General features: G+C 41.4%; 1 protein-coding gene across 5 annotated transcripts in view; it reads right to left on the reverse strand.

Annotated features, from left to right (window-relative positions):
• Positions 1 to 589: 589 nt before the first annotated feature.
• The window catches only part of CAPSL (calcyphosine like), a 49,964-nt gene continuing 28,354 nt past the window's right edge, over positions 590 to 22,199 (reverse strand). For 2 of the 5 annotated variants that reach the window (XM_087443180.1, XM_004422728.2), the window contains exons 2-5: positions 20,325 to 20,461; positions 13,575 to 13,752; positions 13,087 to 13,296; positions 7,582 to 8,522 (exon numbers count right to left, since the gene is read on the reverse strand). In XM_087443180.1, the coding sequence (XP_087299306.1) occupies positions 8,421 to 8,522; positions 13,087 to 13,296; positions 13,575 to 13,752; positions 20,325 to 20,461 (627 nt within the window). In that variant the 3' untranslated portion in view covers positions 7,582 to 8,420. Of the gene's footprint in view, positions 1,184 to 3,170; positions 5,696 to 7,581; positions 8,523 to 8,746; positions 8,797 to 13,086; positions 13,297 to 13,574; positions 13,753 to 20,324; positions 20,462 to 22,199 lie in introns of those variants that run through there. The other 3 variants (XM_014781584.2, XM_087443181.1, XM_087443182.1) reach the window with 3 other exon arrangements.

A 22,199-nucleotide genomic window follows, 5' to 3' on the forward strand; every position in this document is an offset into this window, starting at 1 on the left:
CATCATGGGGAAGCTTGTTAGAATGGCTCAAGTTCAATCCTCACCCAGCCTTCTGAATCAGAATTCGCACTATAACAAGATCCCCAGGTGACCTGTGTGCTCATTAAAATTTGAGACTCACAGCTTTAGCCTTCCATCTCCTCTCCCACCCTCACTTCTACCTTTTTTTCCCAAGATGAAGGGCCTGTGGGTACATGTGTAATCAACCTACAGCCATTTTTGTTACCTGAGAAGCAATTATTAGAAGAAGAGAAATGGGTCAGAAAACCTGACATCACCTGCCTTTGGGAGGAGCCTAGAAATGAGCTCAAAAGATGAATTCCCAAGAACAGTTTTGAAAGTTCTCCTTCCCAGTGTACTCTAACGTATTTCCTTTTCCCTCTTTCATCCTAATAGGCTGACCCAGTCACTGAACCCACTCCAGGAAAGCCCAGCCTTCCACCAAGTGGGCCAATGGAGCTCAACTTCCTTTTGTCACCAGAGTCACTTATGCCGTTTGTTCATGCAAGTATGGGAATTTGCTGAGTTTAAATCCCTGGATTGAAATATGAAAATAGCAACAACAAAAAAAAGTCATTAAATTTCAGAGTAAAATAAATTTTATTTGTAAAGTATTCACCAAGAAAAACATTAAAATAAGTAAGCTCAGAAAATTTTACAGCTAGATGTTTCTCTAATCCTTTTATTACGACCTCCTGCTGCAGACTCCTAAGCCAGTAAATAAAGTGAAAGTGTGGGAAAACCGCTGCATTTACACCTATCAGAGGAACGGCTATAACAAGAAGTGCATTATTTCACCCAAGAACCACTTCCCGGTCTCGCGTCACGGTTTTCTTTCTTCTCTTCTTCCTTCTTTCCTTCCTTCCTTTCTTTCTAATTTAAAAACATATCCTCAGGCATTTAAGGAAATGAACATGTTCCAAGTGATTAAGTAAGATGACTAAAGATCTATTGCTTGTAAAATTCCAGATCTTTTAGAAACTTTAGTTTACACATTATCAAAATCTATAGCACTGGACTTCTTTGAAACTCATTCCACTCTCTGCAAGTCCCTGATTTCCAAAGAACTAACAGACAAAAGTCATAATCTCCAGGATTTTGTCATCATTAAAATGAAATAGGCATCGGTGTCAATAGAAGCACTAACACCAGCATAATAGTTCAAAAAGTCTTCTTTTGAAACCTGAGGGGGATAAAAGGTAAGAGAAAAAGAAGGAAATGGTGTCAAAATATGTGAATCATAATATAGCACTTTACGTTTTCCCTGAAATATTTTCTGTTGAGTTGGATTTACCACTGGCAGTTAAGCTGGGTCAAGTGAGTCAGGGGAGCCTGGCTTGCCTTTCCCCTCTGAGGAGGCTTTCTAAGGTGAGGTATTTGCAGGCGCCGCCAAAGACCGGCCTGCCCACTGGCCAGCTACAGTTCCCTCACGGCCATTACTTTTTGCATTAAGATTAAAATCTCTAGAGTTGCACTATCCAATAGAGTAGCCACTAGTTACAAGTGGCTTTTTAAATTTAAATTAATTACAATTAAATATAATGAAAAACTTAGTTCTTCAGTCACACTATCCATATGTCAACCACTCAATAGCCATATGTGGCTAGTGCTGACATCTTGGAGGGCACAGATGTAGAGCATTTCCATCATCACAGAAAGTTCTATGGGACAGTGCTGCTCTAGAGCATACTTTGTATGATCATACTTCGGGTTATTATTAATACTTTAGAGTGAGAAGTTTAGAGCATAAATGGACAGATAAAACACTCTTCAGGGCAAGGCAGTCTAGACCGAACACATAGCTAAGGATAGAAGTAGAGAATGGAGTACTTCCCAGGATCCTTGGGCACCCAGGAGTACATGATGCCTGGTATTCAATAGCAGGGTGCAGGGGACTAACCATACGGGAGATGCTAGAGGGTAAATACTCCCTGCTTCTCAGTTTGGCCAGGAAACATGTTGGTGTTTCATAGTGGGCCTTGTGCTTCCTGTAATGGGCAATGAAGTTAAGAGCAAAGATACAATGAGCAGGAATCAGCCCCTAGGTTCCGTCTCTCTCCTCCTGCTTAACCTTCCCTGTGCCTTAATATCAGCCCATAGAGTAACACTATTCCCCACAGTCCTGGAAGCACCACTCAGAGGCTGGACATTCTGGGAGCTTGCTTGGCCAGCTAGATGGCAGTAGTCCAATCCTACAGGAAAAGGAATATTAACACCAAATTTTTGAACTCTCATTCTCGGCTGTCAAAATAATGGTTTTATGTATAATTACATTTTGTTCTTTTAAAAGCACAAGAGAGTACAACTTGAACAGTGCCCTATCATTTTCAAGGAAGAAATTTCATCACCTGTAACTGAAACATCACACAAGTAACATTTTTAAATGATCCAAAAGCACCATCGAGGAAGTAAACTTTTAAAGAAGCATGCTGTGTAATGTGTTAGCTAATAAGAAGAAATATATTTTGGAAACACTTTAAAACTGAAGTACAAAAGCTAGATAGATGAACTCTTTTATTACAAGAGTAGCTAATGTTTCAAGCTTTAAATTGAAGAAATTCTATTAAATCTGAACCACATTAACGGCAAGGCGCCACCTGATAATGTGATAACATGACAGGGTTAGTATTATAAATTAAACCATATCTAACTTTGTAGCTCCATAACTTCTCAATTTCTCATTCCGTGAAATGATACTATTGCCTTTAAGCCAAGGGCTTGCTTTCAATGCATACAAAACTCGCCCTTAGAAGTATGTATAGCTTTTTAAACAAAATATTTTTAAATTTATACCACAAAAATCATGGAAATTCTGCTTTATAAAACACTATTTTTGAACTTCAGTTTCTATTAAAAAATACTATCAAGATAGGATTTACATGTAGGAACACCTCACTAGCTAGAAAATAGCTTGAGTTACACTTATGCAAATAAAGTATTGTCAAATAACAATTGGCCTGGGACTGTTTTAAAAGATATGTGGGAACTTTTTATGACTAGCATACTAATTACATTTATATGCCAATAGATATCTTCAAGTATCTGATATGAATATAGGCAGGCACAGCCCTTATGGTCTTCTTTACATTACCGCCTTGCTTAGCAACCCTGTTTTTTGTGTTTTTTTTTTAGTATAGATGAAACTAAAGTAAATTTTTACTCAAATCCTATCTAAATGAGCTCAATTTGTGGCGCCTGAATTAATGGTGACTTACTATACTCACTTTGCAGCTTAAAAGATAATCTTAAATAACTGGAAGTTGAATGATATTGTTAAATGAGATTTTAGTATGACTGAGTATGAAACTTGGGGAACAGTATTTTATTTCCCAGTTGCTTGGAAATGAAAGGAATGATCTGGGTTTCCTAAGGTAACGCCTGCGTCTGTGTAGCACTTTATCCCATCAAAGTGGAAGCACTCTGAGGCTCACGATAACACTGGAAGGAGCAAGCCACTCTGCCACCTGTCATTTTCTCTCAATTGCAGGTCCACGTTCTGCTCCAAGGCTCTCTGGGGGCACTGATTATCATCAGCTCCACATGTGGCCTGAGTGTTTCTAGGAGACCCGCAACTCAGACCTTTCAAGGTTAAGATCAAGATGGTCTCAGAATCAACACCAGTCTCTGAGTGCCAAGTGTTAAGGTCAGTCAAGAGAAAGTTACTCAAGTCTTTGATGGCAGGATTACAAACTACATACTCAGATGTGGTGCCAAATTTCAGGTGCTTGTGCTCTGAGTCACAGGGTCCCTCATAAATTTATTACCGAGTCTAGAGCAGAATGAAATTGGAGAAGAATGACAATTGTCTGGGCAGAGTTATATACAGCTGAGTGTGACCCTTTGCACATCTGGGCTGCTTGCCAGAGGTCCAGTGTTGGGAGCGAGAGTGGGAGCCGGGAACCCATGGTGCTCACAAGAACTTTGGTGAAACAGAAATTCTATCAACAGTGTTCAATGGCTGTTAGGATTTTTACAGTACTTCAGAGAAATAATAAATAAATAAATTCCACTTATGAAGCATAGGGAGAAGAATCTAGAGCACAAGAAAATAGGCCGTTATATTTTGAGATTTTCTTTCCCTGCTGCAATATACCTTTCTGGTAGTTGCATGGTCCATCATCAACACTCAGCTATGAGTTGGTTGCTCATATTTTCAGTAGGTTTCTCTCCTGAAGAGCACCTTCGCTCTATCTGGCTGAGGGAAAATACTGGCTTTGGCAAAGCAGGTGAGAGAATGAAACAAGAAGGTCATGCTATTCTCAGAGAGGAAGAGCTGTCTTACCACAGCCTCTCACCGCACCAACTGAGATGGCAGACAGAATTCTTCTCACACAGCAGTGTTCTCAGAACCCCCATCAATCATTTGTTTATGTTTCTTTCAACAGATTTCACCTGTCGTCTGTTTTAGACCACACAATTTTAGGGGATTAACTTAGTGGGGTTTTTTTTATTACAATAAAAGTGCTAGCTATCTCTATCAAGGTTATATAGTTTTCATATGAGCAACTTGGAGGAATAAAACCATGCTTAGAAACATTGGCTTTCAAAAGGGTAAATTACATGAAAATGACATTATATGGCAATCTATCAGACCCTTGGCACCTTTGTTTTTCCTTGAATCATAAGCATTTTTAAAATTTAAAACCTTACTGCTTCATTTATCAAGCTCTTAATTTAAAAGAACAGTTTATAACTTCTAGGAAAGCAAGTTGGTTGACTAATCTGGACAATTGGAAGTCGTGAGGTTTTTCATTCTACGCCCCAAAGAGATATGCATAAATCCAAAACAGTATACTACACAGAGGGTGTTAGTAGAATTTCATGAAGGAGGGGTAGAAGGGCACCTGCACACCATCCAAGAATACATTTGGTTAATTTCATCTCCACTTGATTAAACATCAGCAGAACAAATTGCATCAAGATTCCTTGATGAGGGTTGAATCATTACCTATTTGTACTCTCACTGAGGCAATTCACACTGGCCAAGAGAAGTGAAGGGCTGAAACAATGATCTGCCTCCAACAGTGGAAGAGGATTTTCCTTGCGCTGTCTTGATAGGTTGTCTACATTCGTCAGATTTACTACATAGTTCCCTAACACACTGCCATAGGAAGGGCCCCAACGGTCCTGGCTTCAGAAGCTGGGTGAGACTCAGAGAGGGGAGGTCAGTGCCCATGTCTTCCCTCCTCTCTGATCTCTTAATGCCTGTGGACTGTTTGGTTTGAAAGCCAGTGGTTTAGGTTGCATTTATTCTAGCTCACTGCTCTACCTCCCCAGCCTAGAATAGAACATGGCACACAGCAGCGGCTCAATAAATATTTAATGATAGGATGTATTTTCAGACTAAAACCATGATATGTGCAAAGTCAATCTACAGCCTACTTGGAGGGGGACCAACTCTGCCTTAGATGCTGTTGTTAGGGTGTGAAACCTGACTTCATGCCTGCCACCAAACCACAAAAAGCCATATATGGTCCTCCAGAGTGCCATCTGGGTCCGAGAAGAAATCCTGTTAAAGTCTGAATGTCTGTGAAAATCAGCCCCAAGACTGGCTGGAAGAATTCTGCCTCAGTCTATGATTCAACTCTCATCTTGGATTTCTCATTTGCACCCTGAATGGAATTCAGACGGGATGTGAACCAGCTCTTGATAGCCGCTGAGTCAGGGTCTCTTCTGTTCTTGCCCAGGTTTGCGTCTGGGGGAATTAGAATCCAGATTTAGTACTGATATTAGAGGCTTGTTCTGATCAGTCTTGATTCTCAGAATTTTACACACATTGTTCCTGTTTCATAAAAAGATACTAATCTTATCCTCTCTTCTTTGGCTTGTTTACCACCTATCTGAGGTCCAGACCCAACAGGTAAGGGGCTCCCAAGGGTTATTTTAGAGACTTTTTATTGTGTTTTATCTTCTGATCCAAGGGCTTATTTTTTAAGTTTCAAATGGAGTAATGTTTAAATTGTGAAAGTTAAATAAACAGAACATATATCCAGAACGGTATAAGTAAATGATTTTTTTTAACGACTCTTCACTGTTCCTTCCATGGCTACTAGAAGGAGTAGAGCTAATTATGAGTAAATCCAGAGTAGGACAGAAATCACAGATAAGACTCAGAATACAAGAAGAGTGACTCTTGACCATCAGGTTATTAGGAGATCTTGTTTTTGGAGGGCGAGAGGGCCTTGGTGGAATCCTCTCTTGTGGCCCAGAACTTAACCTGCCAGAAAGGAGGTAACTGAATGTGACCAAATACACTGTGAGGCACAGGTTATCTGAAATCTGATAGCTGTGCCCCAATTAGACAGGAAGCAAAGTACAACTGGGGAAGACAAAGCTGATAGCTGCAACCCAGTCCTTGTTCAGAATCACATGCTAACTCTATGGCCCCAGTTTAAGCAGACACATGAGTCATTTATTCCCAGAATCAAAGAGACAAGTTTATCTAGAGCAGTTGGCTTGAAACCCACCATCCCCAAGAAACCGGGACCTCTCCTTAGCCACAATCTTCAAGGTGCAAGCTGCAGAAAACATGGATACTTTTTCTATACATTTCTTCATAATTTCTCCTGGCTTCTATGTCATTTCTACATATTTCTTCACAACACTTGGCATCTTTTGGCCTGCCAACTTCTATATAAGCCTAGATAATAAAGCCAGTGGAAAACTAGATTTGCATAATTAATTTCCAAAAAAGCTAGTGTCTCATGATATGGGGATACTCCCATCCTCAAGGAAAAGGTCCCTTTTCCAGCCCACCATGAGAGTAGTGAGATCAGCTTCTCAACAACAAACAATGCAAGGCATCCTGTTTAATGACTGCGATAGTTCTCATCTCAAAACACTTTTCACAATTCTTAAATCAATGTATATCCTAGTCTCAACTTCCAAGTCTGTGAAATAAAAAGCAAACAGTGAATTGGTAAAAAATATGGCAAGTGTGTTCCAACCCTAAATCCAGAGCCACTTAAATATATAAGATCTTAAAAGGGACCATTACCCCAGTCCATGTCCCCAAACCAGAGAGTGAGTCCAGCCAGGGACAGAGGTGACAAAAATGACTGCCCCTGAGTGATGAGGCAGAATGGTCTTTACCTACAGCACCATAGCCAGAGGGCAAGTCACTGTGTTTTTATCTCTAGCCCAGACACAGAACACACAAAGAGAGCATGGTAGTTTCAACATCTATTTTCCAGTAGCTGGGGCTGTCTTTACTGAGAAGTCTTTCTGGGGGAGATTTGCACATCAACAATATGAAACTAAAGCTTAGAGATGAGAGGAGAACACTTTCAGCCATGAAGTGTCAAGATGGAAAATCTCCTTTGGAGTATGCCTGTGATCCTGGGCTATGTCACACCTGACTTTCTTCTGCTGGTGGGAACCTCAACATGGTGGCCAACGGCTGGGAGGGGAGAGATGAACATTTCACCAGGCAAAGGCTTACTGATTTGGTCTGCCCACTCACAGGGCAAGAGGTCCCAAATGAAATCTGAGGGCACAGCCTACCCTCAAACCTGAATCACAGGAATGATCCTGGCTCTGTTGCTCAAGGAGATGGCTTCCAGTCTCACACCAGCCTTTACTTTTATTTGTTATTTATTTTTTGTGAGGAAGACCAGCCCTGAGCTAAGATCCGATGCCAATCCTCCTCTTTTTGCTGAGGAAGATTGGCTCCGGGCTAACATCTGTGCCCATCTTCCTCTACCTTATATGGGATGCTGCCACAGCATGGCTTAATAAGCGATGCATCGGTGCACGGGTGGGATCCAAACCTGCGAACCCCGGGCCGCAGAAGCCGAGCACGTGCACTTAACCACTAGGCCACCAGGCCGGCCTCTCACACCAGCCTTTAAAATGACCCCCAAAATGCCATTTTAAATCTATTTGTCAAACTGAGGTTTCCCTAAATCATAGTCAGAGAAACTCAAGACTCAGTCATGGAAACTGGCTAGCAGGTAGTCTCCTTCTGGTCCCCAAATTGGGACTGAAGCACTTAAAGATTTATAGTCAGAGATAAAAACAGATGAATTCTCCCAAACAGAAATGGACCCTCTAAAGGAAGGTGGAGAAAGAATGGGTACATGGGTGAGGATTATAATTAAAATATTCAAACTTTTATTAATGGCCAAGGAAGACACCTAATGTCTATTAGACACCTGTATATGTCAGCCTGGTTCTAGGAGCTTTACAGATCCTATTTTGATTATGCCTATTTTATAGCTAAGGAAACGGGCCTCAGCAAAGTTAAGTTACAATTCGCTACTTAGTTGTGTCTATTTCTGCCATAGAAAATACAACCTGTTTTGACGTGAAACAAACACTGGGATGAACGTGAACTCAGATACGATCCTGGTTTTGAGCTGATGTTTAACCATTTGGAGCCATGTGGCTGTACTCAAGGCCCTGGTCCCAAGGTCATACATTTAGAGCTTCCAGGCGGTTCTCATCATGACGATGAAATACACATCGGTGTCAATGGATGCGCTCACCCCTGCGTAGTAGTTCATAAACTCCTCTGGGGTCACCTGCAGTGGAAAAGTTAGAAACAAAAACAAAACTTTGCTTCTCACCATTTCAATGGAAGCTCATCTTCAGTACCTGTAAATGGAGGGGAAATTTCAATCAAGAAGGCTTTTTAGTGACTACGGCTCAGGGACAGGTCTCAAACAAGAAAAAGTGAAGTTAAGGATGGCCGTGAGGAGGGGTATAGGGGAAGAGAGGAAGAAGGCCTTGAAAATTTCCAACCAACCTGAATGGAAAGTGTAATACAGGTTCTCATCTTTAAGAACAGGAGCCCATCTGTTCAGATAAATGAGACTGAAAGTCAGAGTAAGAAACTAGTGTTCTTTAACTGGAGTTAACACTGCTTTTCTATGAAATGTCAGAAACATCATCTCAGGTCCTTGTGTCAGGGCAAGCAATGTTTTACCTTTGAAAAAAATGGAGTTCTGTCCTGTGGGTAAGGAAACAGATTTCAAGTTAAACACTCTTTGGCTTCATGCTTTTTTAAGATACGAATTACTCATTCAAGGCTCAGAGTGAGTTAAAAAAGATACCCCCTGTTCTGTGTCTCTCCCTCCACCCTGGGTTCTCACTCTATTCTACGCCTATAACTGTCTTTTTCGAATAACTACTAATGTATTTCTCTAAGCGAGGATTTTATATTACTTTCCTTTTTGAAAGAAGAAAAAACAGTTCTCAATTTTATTTTTTAATAGCTGGAGGTGATATGTACGCTCCAAATCAACCATATTGGCTGACTTGATTAGTTGATTCAGGGAAAGAATTCTTCTCTTGTTTGATCTCTATGACCAGTCAATTTAGCCCAAAGGATAGCCCTGTTTATACAGGAGGACACAGACACAATAATGATGGCTGTTCTGGAAACTTATTCTTTTCCAGTTAGCCTTCAATTTTCAGTGTCATGAGGGATTAAAAATATCACAAAAAGTGAAATCCATAAATAATTCAAAACCCTTTCTAGTCCATAACAGCAAACTCCTCTCCCACCGAGTACCTACGTATCTCTTCTAAGAATCATGAGCTGATTGGCCCACTCACCTTTTTTGCTGAAACTATAAGTGAACAGAGAAAAAAGTCACAGGATCCACAGTTCTCTCCCTGTACCTACCTTACCTCTCCCCTGCAAAAAATAGTAAAAAAGCAGTAGGAAGAAAGGCATGGGACTGAGCTAATAGTTGAGCTATGCTTATCCGTGATCTGAAAGTAAAAATAAACAATGCATGTGCACAGCTTCTACTAAAATTAGATTACCATCAATGTCCTCCTTTCTTGAATTTCTTTCTTTCTGTCCTCCTTTGCATTCCCCAGTTATCCAGCATTAAATTCCATCTGGAAGTCAGACTACGTAAAACCAGATGTCAGAGCTGATGTATTTGACCATTTCAGGAAAGGCCATCAGTTATTCTTAGTGCAGTATCTGCTCCTGTCCTCAGATTCACTTACATTGGGAATAGCCTGAATCACAAATTCTATGATTTCCCCATAAGTTTGCCTCACAGTAAATTACTATCAGTAATAATTATTGTTACTTAATTACTTTGTTGGACATTAGAAAAAATGAGAGAATGGACATCCCTGCTTTTGACAGGCCTCCCACCTAGGCTACCCTTAATTGACAGAATACATATTATTTATTGGAGAAGGTCCTGGATGGCATCAATAGAAATGTCTGAGTCAGGATACAGAATACAGTCCCTTTTTCTCAGCTCCAAACTGATTAGAAAATCATAAAATAAGTTAGGTTATCTACATATACTCAGTAATATACTTAAAATATATTTAAAACTTTCTATATGAGATAAGATGAGGCAACAAGACTCACATCCCCTCAAAGGTTAATCTAGTTCCAAGAAATTTTTAAAAAATATTTGTAATTATAAAATAATATATACACATGAAAACTTCAAAACTTAAATATTAAAAAAATAAGAAGTAAAAGTCTCCTCCAATTAGGATGGGGTGTAGGGATAGAATCAGGGTGAGGAAAGTCTGCTTCACACATTATTTAGTTGCTTTCATACCTCCACCCAACTGGCTTCTGGCGCATAGGCTGATAGGTAAGCAGATTGTGGGAACAAGGATCTATGACATCAAATTCCATGACTGCTGCAAACCCCAGTAACCTTTATGACCACATAGAGCTTAGCCTAGATTACTAAAGTCCACAAATTTGAACATCATCCTTGGCTAGATAGTATGCTAACTTTCTTGCATTATTCTAAATTCTTCTTATGTAGATATAAACTATATTTTTCAACCATAAATAAGCACATTGGCTTCAAGTGTAGCTATGCTTCACCATAAGAAATCTTATCGTATAAAACAACTCAATTTGAATAAGATAAATTACGGGTTAATGATTCTCTTTATCAAAGAATTTACCATGGAGCTCGTTTACATGGATATTTCCTTGTGAATTTAAAATATGATTCAGCATACAGAAGTTTGAATCACATATAACTTTTCAGAAATATTTTCATTATGTCTATTAAGTGAGATATCCTTGTGGAGTTCGTAGAAGGATGCCCAATAGATAATAAGTGCTCAAGAAATGTTGCCCAGATCCATAACTGTGCTAAATGAAGTTCATGTGCATATTATATTTAATAATTAAAAAGAGGCACTTCTGAATCTGTTAGAGGCAAGGATCTCAAATATGAATGTGAATAAGAATCATCTGGAGCACTTATTAAAACTGTAAATCCTTGAGCTCTACCAAAAAAAAAAAAAAGGATCCTGTATTTCTGTGGTGCAGCCACCAATCCTCATTATTAATCCATACCCCGGATGATGATCATGCACAGTCAGAGTTGGGTATTAACACAGGGTCTGTGATATTCAGGTGACATCAAATGTTGTAACTGCTAAAAACCCCAATAACCTTTATGAGTATTTGAGAACTTAATGTGGCTTGTGAAGATAAATGTGAAAAGGGTTGGAGTGGGAACTTTAAATCAGCTGAATCACAACTACTGCCTGCTTTGACTTGGGTTAGAGAAAAGGGCAGCTGAGGTTTCCCCTGGCAACGAGGAGGAACCACCTGCAGAGAGGAGGCAAATACACCCTGGGATCCCATGTAGAGTTGGGCTAAATTGGGGAAATGGCAGTTGACTATTTTTCCACTGCCATCTCAGAGATCAAAGGCCAACAATATTGGAAGAAAACATACGGTTCTGTTATTTCTGTCCCTAAGCATTTGGCTGCCCTACAGAATCAAGACTCTTTTTTAATCCACGTCTGCAATCCTATCAGTCTAAAATGGAGAGTATTTCTCTGTCCCTGGCAGGAAAATGTCAGCAGAAAGGAAAGAGACGTCCCCTTCCCATCCCCTTCACCCCTTGCTAATAGGACTAATAGAAACGTGAAGTTTCATGGAAAAAGTTGGGAGGAATTCCCTTCAGAAAGGAAAGGCTTATTTCTTTTCCTATCACCACCATCTCTTCGTTCCTCCCCCTGTCCCACTTCCTGTGTGACAAAGGGGTTAGGGGTAACCCTCCCCTGGGTCTGCTGCTGCCCACTGTCAGTCAAGGAGAGAATTCCCTTCCCCATCACCACAGCCTTCAGGACACCTAAGAGCAGAGCCAGTTCTGGGTTAAAACTTCCATTTATGGCTGTTTGATAAAAGACAGATGACAATTTCATCTCAGCCTAGACACAATAACGCAGTTGTAATTCCTTACCCTACCAAGCTATGCATTTGTAACTTGAAGACGCCAGTTAATTGAGATGGGGTGGTTGCTTTTGTTTTTAAGTTCACTGTAGTTTAGAAATGCAAGTTAATCTTAAAACCTACTAAAGATTATGGGCAGGCTCCGTGGCTTGGCGGTTAGGTGTGTGCGCTCTGATGCTGGCGGCCCGGGTTCAGATCCCGGGCACGCCCCAAGGCACCACTTCTCCGTCCAACGCGAGGCCGAGTCCCACGTACAGCAACTAGAAGGATGTGGACCTATGACATACAACTATCTACTGGGGCTTTGGGGGGAAAAAAATGAATAAATAAAATCTTTAAAAAAAAAAAAAAAAAACCTACTAAAGATTAAATTAGAGTAAATTCTGTTATCTGGCATTCTCTTTACTGAAATCTTTCCTTAAATGACATTTCTACATAGCAAAGTGTAATGAGAAATGATGCTTATAAGGATGTGTGTAAAAGACACCACAATATTCTGAAATGCCTTGTGAATCATGTTCCAAAAAATTGAATTGTGGTCTCATTTTGAAGTGAAATGTATTTCATTATAGTCTAGTTCATTGGAATGTAGCTAGCTGTGTGTGGTGAATATGGTAGCCATAAAATGGAATGTTTAATCAAAATACCACATTCTCCAGATGATGGGTATTTAGCTGAACGTGATTCTCCTACCAGTATATGTGCACACACAAACATTATTTTACTACTTTAGTTCTCAACTTTCTAGATGGTCCCTAAGGAGATATTTTACTTCTCTTCTACTTATAACAAATATGGTAGAAGTATTTTTTTTTTTAACAGCTTTGGACCTATTTCCCATTTACAATTACAAACTGGATAGAAGAAATTTCATTTAAATTAAGCTCCTTACTTACCAATCCATCTTTGTCATAGGGTGAATCAAAATTATCCAGAAATTTCCTGAATACTTGTTCCTCGGTCCATTCTCCATTTTGGTATTTTGGATGGTGTTTTGCATTATACACCTCGCGAAGGTCTTCAATTGTTATAACACCATCTCCAGTCTTGTCTAACTTCCTAAAAGCTTGCATAATTACCTCTTTTCTGGCTCTGGACATTGGAGGCTAGATAAATAGATAAAAACACATACATAAGTAAATGAGCTCTTTTAGTGTCATACGTGATAAAATATCTTATTTCTGTCAGTGATGTGAAATTGTTTGTGTGCCATTAAATGCTATGCATTATGATTGCTCTAAAAACTCCCTAAACCTATTCTCAATCCCCTCCCCATCTCCTCCACAGTGTACTAACAACTTCTGAAAACAAAACCTCAAAGTAGCCGACTGAAACCATGTGAAAACCAAACTTGGCAGATACACTGATTCATGGGGCCACTTACTCTTAATGTGAGAAGAAATTCATTGAAGTCTATTGTTCCATTTCCATCTTTATCAAACCTCCGGAAAAGCTCTTCTGCCTCTTCCTTTTCTATGACCACAGCATAATCATTTAACCCTTTCACAAATTCTTTAAAATCAAGGGTACGGTTGTTATTGTCATCCATAATTCGAAACACTCTGAAGAAAACACACACAGAAAAAGGAAAGAAAACAAAACAAACAACACAGGGAACAAGATGTAAGCATAAAGACTTAAAAAGAAAACCACTCTCAAGGTTTTTCAAAGTAAAATACAGAAGTCTTAGATTCTTCTCTGTACTCTCCTTCCAAAAGTGGAGAGCCTCTTCCCAGCCTCTCCTAAAAGAACAGAAACCTTAAAAAAAAAAAAAAAAAAAAAAGTACTGTATGATTCTAAGTATATGACATTCTGAAAAAGGCAAACTATAGAGACAGTAAAAAGACCAGGGGAAGGGGAGAAAGAACAGGTGAAGCACAGGGGATTTTTAGGGCAATGAAACTGTTCTGTGCGATACTACGATGGTGGATACATGACATTATGCATTTGCCAAAACCTATAGAACTCTACAGTACAGAGAGTGAACCTTAACATATACAAATTAACGAAAAAATTATTTAGGGGGTCAATGGACCTCCGGAAGGAACGCAGACTGTGACAAGAGAATCTAGCTGTATTATAAAGTTTAAAACAATCTCACTGAAGGGAGAGGGGAATGTGAAGGTGCTAACTTAAGTGAAAGATGTGAAAGATAAACAAAAGAACAAACACATTGATACAGAGAAAAGCTTGGTGGTTATCAGAAGGAAAGATGGGTAGGGGGAGGGCGAAAGGGGTAAAGGGGCACATGTGTTCAGTAACGAATGGCAGCTAGAGTTTTGGTGGTGAAGATGAGGTAGTCTATACAGAAGTTGAAATATAATGGTGTATGCCTGAAATTTATATAATGTTATAAACCAATGTTACCTCAATATAAATAAAGAAATAAGCAAACAAATAAATAAATCTTTTTTGAAAAGGAACTGGGCTTCTCAGAGAAATGGTTGATTCTAGGACTGGGGCAGGAAATATGCAAGATGAACTTGGAGCATCTCGTACCAGAAAGTAAAGAGCTCATACAAAAAAAAAAAAAAAAAAAAAACTACATTGATGGGGATGGGGATATGTCAAATAGCCACTGAAACATCTCCCAAGGCCAAAGCTGGAACAATTTGAGCAGTAAAACAAAGTAGTGTTGGATTATAGCCCAAAGTGAAAACAAATATCCATGAGTCCATGTTGCTTTAAATAAATGATTGAATAAATAAATAAACAGGAGAGGAAACAAATTTGTCTTGCAGAAGAATTTCAAATAAATTATGCACATACTCTGCCCTCAAAGAGGGAATGCATACTCCCCACTCCCTAGGTGTGGCTCTGCAAAAAGACTTCCTTCCAAACAGTACAATATGGAAAGGGGGGAAAAAGAGTAACTTTACATTGGAGAAGCCAGATAAACACTATCTCAGCCAGGTGATCAAGGTCAAGGTTAATAGAGATAAATCACGTTGACAGCGTGCATCCTTGATATGATGCAATGAAAATGGCACTTTACTTCTGTGGTCCCCAAAACCTATAACCCTAGTCTAATCATGAGAAAAACATCAGACAACTTCCAATAGAGGGGCAGCTTACAAAATACTTGACCTCTCAAAAACAAGGAAATTCTGAGAAATTATCACAGCCAAGAGGAGCCTAAGGAAACACAACAAGTAAATATAATGCAGCATCCTGGATGGTATCCTGAAACAGAAAAGGACATTAGACAGAGACTAAGGAAATTTCAATAAACTATGGAGGTTAGTTAATAAAAATGTATCAATATTGGTTCATTAATTGCAGCAAATGTACCATATTAATGTAAGATGTTAATAACAGGGGAAACTGGGTGATGGGGCATATGGGGACTCTCTTGTGCTATCTTCTCAATTTTCCTGCAAACCTGAAGCTGTTCTAAAAAGTAAAGTCTATTTAAAAAATTAAAACATGTAACATTTTTCAAGCTCCCATCTTTGCTAGTAGACCCAAAGTCTTCCCATCTCCTGATTAAAGGAAAGCAGAAACTGTGGGTAGGTAGGTGCTTTTCAAACCATATTGTACTCTATTTTTCTTGATAACGGCTCCATAACTTAGCATAAAATGTAAATAGTTTTTCATTTTTTTCAACATACATTCACTGACTACCCAAAATATGTAGACACTGTGCTAGCTATAGGAAGCCTCCATTTGGAAGCACGCCTTATTATCTCCAGCTCTGTCTGATCACCTCCAAACATGGGGTACCCATATCCTTTTCTAGAGAAGAAATAATATATTTTCTAATTGTGTTTAATGGTAATTCTTGAGGTCCTTCATTGATCTCATCACACCCACTGTGACCTCCCTCTTTGCTACATAGTCTCTCATCCTCCACCATCTACCACTCTCCTCAGTATAGCCTTGCGAATCTTCTATTTTGCTGGCAGTCTAACATGTAAATAGTGTTCTTAACTAGGATTCAGAAAGCCTGGGTTTGAGTCCCCCTTCTACTACGAAAACTTGCTATGTGACTCGGGCACCTCCAGCAACCTCTCTGGGTCTCAGTTTCCTATAAGAGACCAGTTGGTTGATCTTAAGTCTCCTATGAATGCTAAAATAATGTATCATTTTCAAGTCACAACTTGTATTTTTCTCTATGTTAGTTATATGTAAAAATGACAGATTTTTACTCCTTTGTATCTCACATTTCAGTTAAAAAACAAGACAGAAGACTTTGAGTAAGGAGATCACATAGACTAGAACACAGGCTCCAGGAGGGCAAAGACCTTGGCTGTTTTGTTTACTACATAGTGGTCACTCTATCTATATTCATTGGCTGGATGAATTAATGAGCACATTTATTAATGACCAAAGAGAAGTGCTATGGAAGTGAACTGATCAGTTTCCTTGTAAAATATAAGTAAATTTGAAATAATTAATGTATTGTCTTGTCAGCTTATGCTGCTTTAATAGTACCATAGACTGGGTAGCTTAAACAACAAACACTTATTTCTCACAGTTCTGGTGACTGAGAAATCCAAGATGAAGGCACTGGTAGATTCAGGGTCTGGTGAGGGCCCTCTTGCGGGTTGCACACTGCCAACTTCTCATTGTTTCCTCACATGGCGGGAAGAGGGCGAGAGAGCTCTCTGGGGTCCTTTTTATAAGGTGACGAATCTCATTCATAAGGGCTCCATCCTTGGGACCTAATTACCTTCCAACATCCCCACTTCCTAATACTATCACATTAGGGGTTAGGATTTGAACCGATTAATTTGGGGGGGGACACAAATATTCAATCCATTGCATGTATTATTAAGCCACCGTGGGGAAACTTTAGCAAACTTGGCCAAGAAAATTCCCATAATTACATCAGTCAGGTTTTCTGGGGCAATCAGCCTTTTGCTTTATTTTCTCCCATCCTAGTAAATATCCAGCAATATAGCAAAAAACAAAAACAAAACAAACAAACAAAAACAACCATCATGTGTTATTCAACGAAATTCACAATTGATTAGGCATCTATAATGTGTCAGACACTGCACTAAGCCCTATGAGGAGAAACCCAAAGATGAATGAGACTCAGTCTCTGCCCTTAAGATACTTACTGAGGTTTCTTGAAGGGGGTCAAAAGGTAAAAAGAAAAAAATAAATATAAATAAACAAATACATTTATTATAACAATGAAAAAAAAGGTGGTGCAGGGACAGGAGTTAGCACCTCCCTATATGCCAGGGCCCAGGCTGGCCCTCCTCATACATCCTCACTCCACAGCCAACCTTTGAGGTGGCTCATTCCACAGATGAGGACACTGAGGCTCAGAGCACAGCTGCCACCTTTCCAGAGTGGTAGCGAGTGATTTGAACCTGGGGCCACCTGATGCTTCTCACCTCAGCAGGCTCTGAGAGCCGGGGTCCTGGTGGGGTGTGTCGGTGGGTGAGGGAGGGTGCAGTGGGCACTCAGGGTCTGACACAGTTGGAGGCAGTGTATCTAGAGGATGTGCTAGTCCAGAGAGGAGACCGGGAAGGCCCAACCCACCTGGAATAGGCTGGGAACTGGGGGCAGGGGAGAGCAGGTGGAGGGACAACAGGAATCTGGGGCATGGGGTCCGGCGTGTTCTCAAGGCGGGGCTGCAGTGCAGAGTGTGGGTCTGAGTGGAGAGCCCAGCGCTGGCTGCGGGGAGAGGTCAGGGCTGCCTGCCTGCAACCTCCCAGCCCAGCTGTGCTGCCCAAGGGGAAAACGAAAGAAAGAAACTTATTGAGAGAGAAAAAGAGAGAACCAGGAGGACGATCAATAGTTCTAAGTGAAGGGAGAAGCGATGCATTTCAGACGGACAGCAGTTTTTATGGTGTTCTTGGGACGTCTGAGGGAGCTGGAGGACAGCTGAGAAGGAAGAAATAATGGAATTAAGACGGAAAGTTGGGTTAGTGGCAGAATCTGAAGAATTTTGAATCTCCTTAAACGCTTAAGAGTTTGAACTTTATTAAATTAAGGAAAGTCATTGAATGGTTTTCATGAAAAGTGACACCAGCAAAATAAAATTTTAAGAGAACTCTAGCAACAGCAGGTTGAATAGATGGAAGAACTGAATGCTTGGAAGGAAAGAAACCAGTAAGAATACCATATTAAGAATCCAGAGGAAAGATGGTGACTGTCTGCACTTTAGCAACTGAGATGAAAATAAGAAAAGAGATTGCAAGATATTGTAGAAGTAGAGAATTATATGTGATGGGTCAATGAAGATAATTCTAAAGTTTCCAACCCAAGGGACTGTCAGAGTGGTGATACCACTGAAAGTAGGGGCTGCAGGGGAAGTTCATGTTTGCAAGAGGGGATGATGACTTTTGTTTTGTTTTGGACAGTAAAGCAACTACATAGAGATGTCCACTGGGTAGCTGATTAGTTAGCTAGTTGCCTAGTGTTCTCCCTGATAAAAGAAAAGATACAAATCATGAAATGAGTTAGGAGCTCAGGAGGGGACTTGATTCCAAGAATGGCAAGAGGCTAAATCAATCCAGGATAAACAAGAGCTAAGTCAGGAGGAGGCAAGATGTATGGTGAAGTAAAGAGCTACCGGCATGAGAATCTTGGGAAATATCTACATTTATGAAGTGATTGGAAACAACTGAGAAAGAATACATATTGTTGAAAACCAGCAGAAGTTGGTGTCAGAAGTGAAAGGGTCAGAGTATTGATGGAGTCATCCTGATCCCAACCAGGATAAAGACTCAAGACAGAGTGGGAAGGATTGTGCCAGGAGCCAACACTTCACAGAACACTGAGTGTCCTGGAGGTTGGCACATCTTGGAGCTTAACAGGAAGAGGTGTCCTTCAAAGAGAGGATTTATAGAGAAGGGGTAAGGAGCCAAGGAGGGGAATATAAACTGAGATCAGAAGTTAGACTGAAGGAGAGTGTTTAATCCTCAATTGACCCTCAGGCAGGCATGGAGGGGAAGAGACAGCCTCCACTTGAGAGATCTAGGGAAGGCCAAGACCAGCAAATGGGAGGAGGCAAGGGCACATTCAAGCAAAAGGCCAACCATGCGATGGTGCCTGTTTACAACAGACTGGTTCACAGTGGAAGGGCTGGTAGGGGATGTGGGGTGCAGGGGGCATACGCAGCAGGGGAATTCAATTGAATGGACCAGAGAGTGAGTGAGAGGATGGTGGTCCTGAGGGGTTTGCAGAGGACAATGATGCAGATCCAGGATGAAGAGGTGGAGGCTGGAGTGATAAAACATTGAGGGGAAGTGGGCTGGTCTTCTAGTTGGACTGTGACAGCCTGGCCACCAGGGTTCATATGCCCACAGCCTGGGCTTCTGACAGAACTAGGCTTAGTCTGAGAGTTGGGACTGTTGAAAGTGACATTCCTGATGCTCAGGACCTTGCTGGAAGTGAGGCCTTCCCCAGCCTCCAGAACTGAGGTTGGATTTCCCTGCCATGACACCCTGTACTTCTCTAAAATAGAACTTCTCACGCCACAGAGATTTCTGTTTTAGTGACTCTCAATCTTTTTAGTCTAAGTCCTCCACGGGGCCAGGAGAAGGCTTGTTCACCCGTGAATCCATGGTGGGCACTCAGTGTAGTCTGTTGAAAAGAGACAATGCACAGGACATGCCTCTCCTTCCCCTTGGGTTTCTCAGTCCTGAGGACTAGTCACACTATCAGAGGGCTAGATGACAGGCCCTACAGAGCTGGAGGAACCCCACTGGCAGTGAGCTGTGAACTATCCTCCAGGCAATTCCAGGGCCCCCGGCTGGAAGTGAGACACGACTCTCTGAGAGTGACACTCCAACTTCTGCAATCACACCTAAATCACTATTCATTCCTCCCTCTCCCAACCCGGCCCCTATTGTCACAGCTTTAGGGAGTGTCTCTCCTTGTCCTGCCAGGTGTCTCTAGTCCCTAGGCACACTTCTCCTTTCACCTCGAGGGGTCCTAGTAGATGCACTCTCTTGTAGCAGACACGGGCCTTGCTGAATCTGGGACTAAGAACCAAAAATTGTCACAAGGGACCTCAGAGATCAATTCTTCCAAACTCTGCATTTTACAAATAAGGAACTGAGACCCCAGGAGGAAGTGACTTGCCCAAGGTCACACAGCTAGTCTTAGCCTTACCTGGCCGTGTCCTGCCTTTCTCCTCCATCTCCCTGTCACCCCACAGCCCGGGTCTTACCTGCCAAGTCCTTTGATGCCCGCGGAGCCCCTGGCCAAGCACTGCAGTCGGAGTCTTTCAATGGGGTCAGTGGCCGTGGTGAGCTTTCTCTTGGCCTGGATGGCCATCTCCCGGTCATGGCGTGCCGTCCCTGCCATCTGAGAGGGGAATCCACAGCAGGTTAGCGGAGCTCAGGCCCCTTCACCTGCCTCCGGCTGGGCAAGGCGACAGCAGCCTCTCCGCGAAGGAAATTGACACCATGCCCTCTCATCCGCTTCCCAAGAACAGTCTCAAACCTCCACGAATTTCCAATTTTTAGCTACACCAACGGTGTGCCTGGCATATTTCTTACTTACTTACCTAGTCCTGAAAACATCTGATTTCTCCATCCTGGACAATAATTTTAAACATATAGCCATCCTCTGATATGCTCTCATCTTTCTGAAGCCCTCCTCTGGCCATTAAAAAAAGCCCCATGTCTCTAAACTCTTTTTGAGCCAACCTTATATGCTTTATTCTTTTATTTACAATTCTCCATATTCCCTTGACTTCACATTTAATAGTCTCCTCTTTGGTCTAAACATTAATTTTTGTTGTTTGAGATTCTCAATACGGGCTTTAACGATTCCTACCAGTACCTAGAATATTTTCCTTGAATAACAGGTTAGTGTCCATTAACACCTAACTAGGTTCTCAGGTCAGAAAAAAGGTAAATAGACACTATCCCTCTCGCCTGACAAATATATATCTTTATTCTACAGTTTGGCTTTTGTGTTTTAAATAATCAGACATAGGAGAGAGGGTGGGTACGGAGAAACACCACCTCCTGACAGGTCCACGAGCAACGTGCAGACTCCTGGAGCTGGACTTGAGTTCCGAGAACCCGCACAACAGTGGAAAGAGCCCTGGGCTGGGAGCCTGGAGACCCGGGTTCTAGTTCTGACTCATCACCCCATTCCCGGTGAGGTCTCTCAGGACCTCCGACTCTTCCTCTTCTGTTAAATGAAAGGACTGGATTAGATGGTCTTTAGGTTCCATCCCTGCTCCAAAAGACACTGATCTTCCTATGAGCCCACTGACCCAATAAATGGGGGATTCTAAAAACTATTCTTTTAGCATGAGTTGTGAAGGCGCAAGAGAGCTTGCTGTGTATGCAAAGAACAGCATTCAAGGTGCAGAAAAAATGATGTTAGAACGGTTCTGCCCTTGACTCAAGGTCTCCCCCTCTGGCCAAGTGCTGGCACTTCCCCTGGAGGCCACGTTAGGATGGGATTCTTGTCATCAAAGAGGACAGCCCTCCGATTCATGTCCTCTAAGGCTGTTCCCCTCCTATATAACCCGTAAGGTCTTCCCTACAAAGTTCTCATTATTTAACTTCAGAGAGAGGGCGTCTGAGACTGAAATTTGAGACCAGGATAAATAATTCAGGGATGCCCACGCTTAACTGCCTCACTTCTGAGAGCACCTCCAAGAGCCAACTTATGGGTTCTCTCCTTGCCCTTCATCCTGATTCCCACCATATGGATGAAAATGGGTGTAACTCTTCTCGGAAGAGTTACTCAAAGGAGGCCTTTGCCTGTCATGTCCCAGCTGAAGAAATTGCTCTGCCTAAAGCTATATGGAGCCTTCCTTGCTTCCTCCAGGACAAAAAGCAGAGGTTTCCTGGAATTGCAGATGGCCACACACACCATGCTTAGAGACCTGCCTCTCCGCTCCTGTCAGGCAGGTACAGAGAGCATGTTCCAAATTCTCATCCAACAAGGACACCTGTGGCCCAGATCAGTTGCCTTCCCGGCAGCATTAAGTGTCTTAAAACCTGTGTTTGCCTCTTTCTATTTTGTCACCTGATCTCAAGCTGATAATTCTCAGAGCTTGTCCCAGCTTCCAGCCCTAACT

This window comes from Ceratotherium simum, chromosome 18 (assembly GCF_057802395.1).
Source record: "Ceratotherium simum simum isolate JZ-2026a chromosome 18, ASM5780239v1, whole genome shotgun sequence".
Classification (NCBI taxonomy): domain Eukaryota; kingdom Metazoa; phylum Chordata; class Mammalia; order Perissodactyla; family Rhinocerotidae; genus Ceratotherium; species Ceratotherium simum.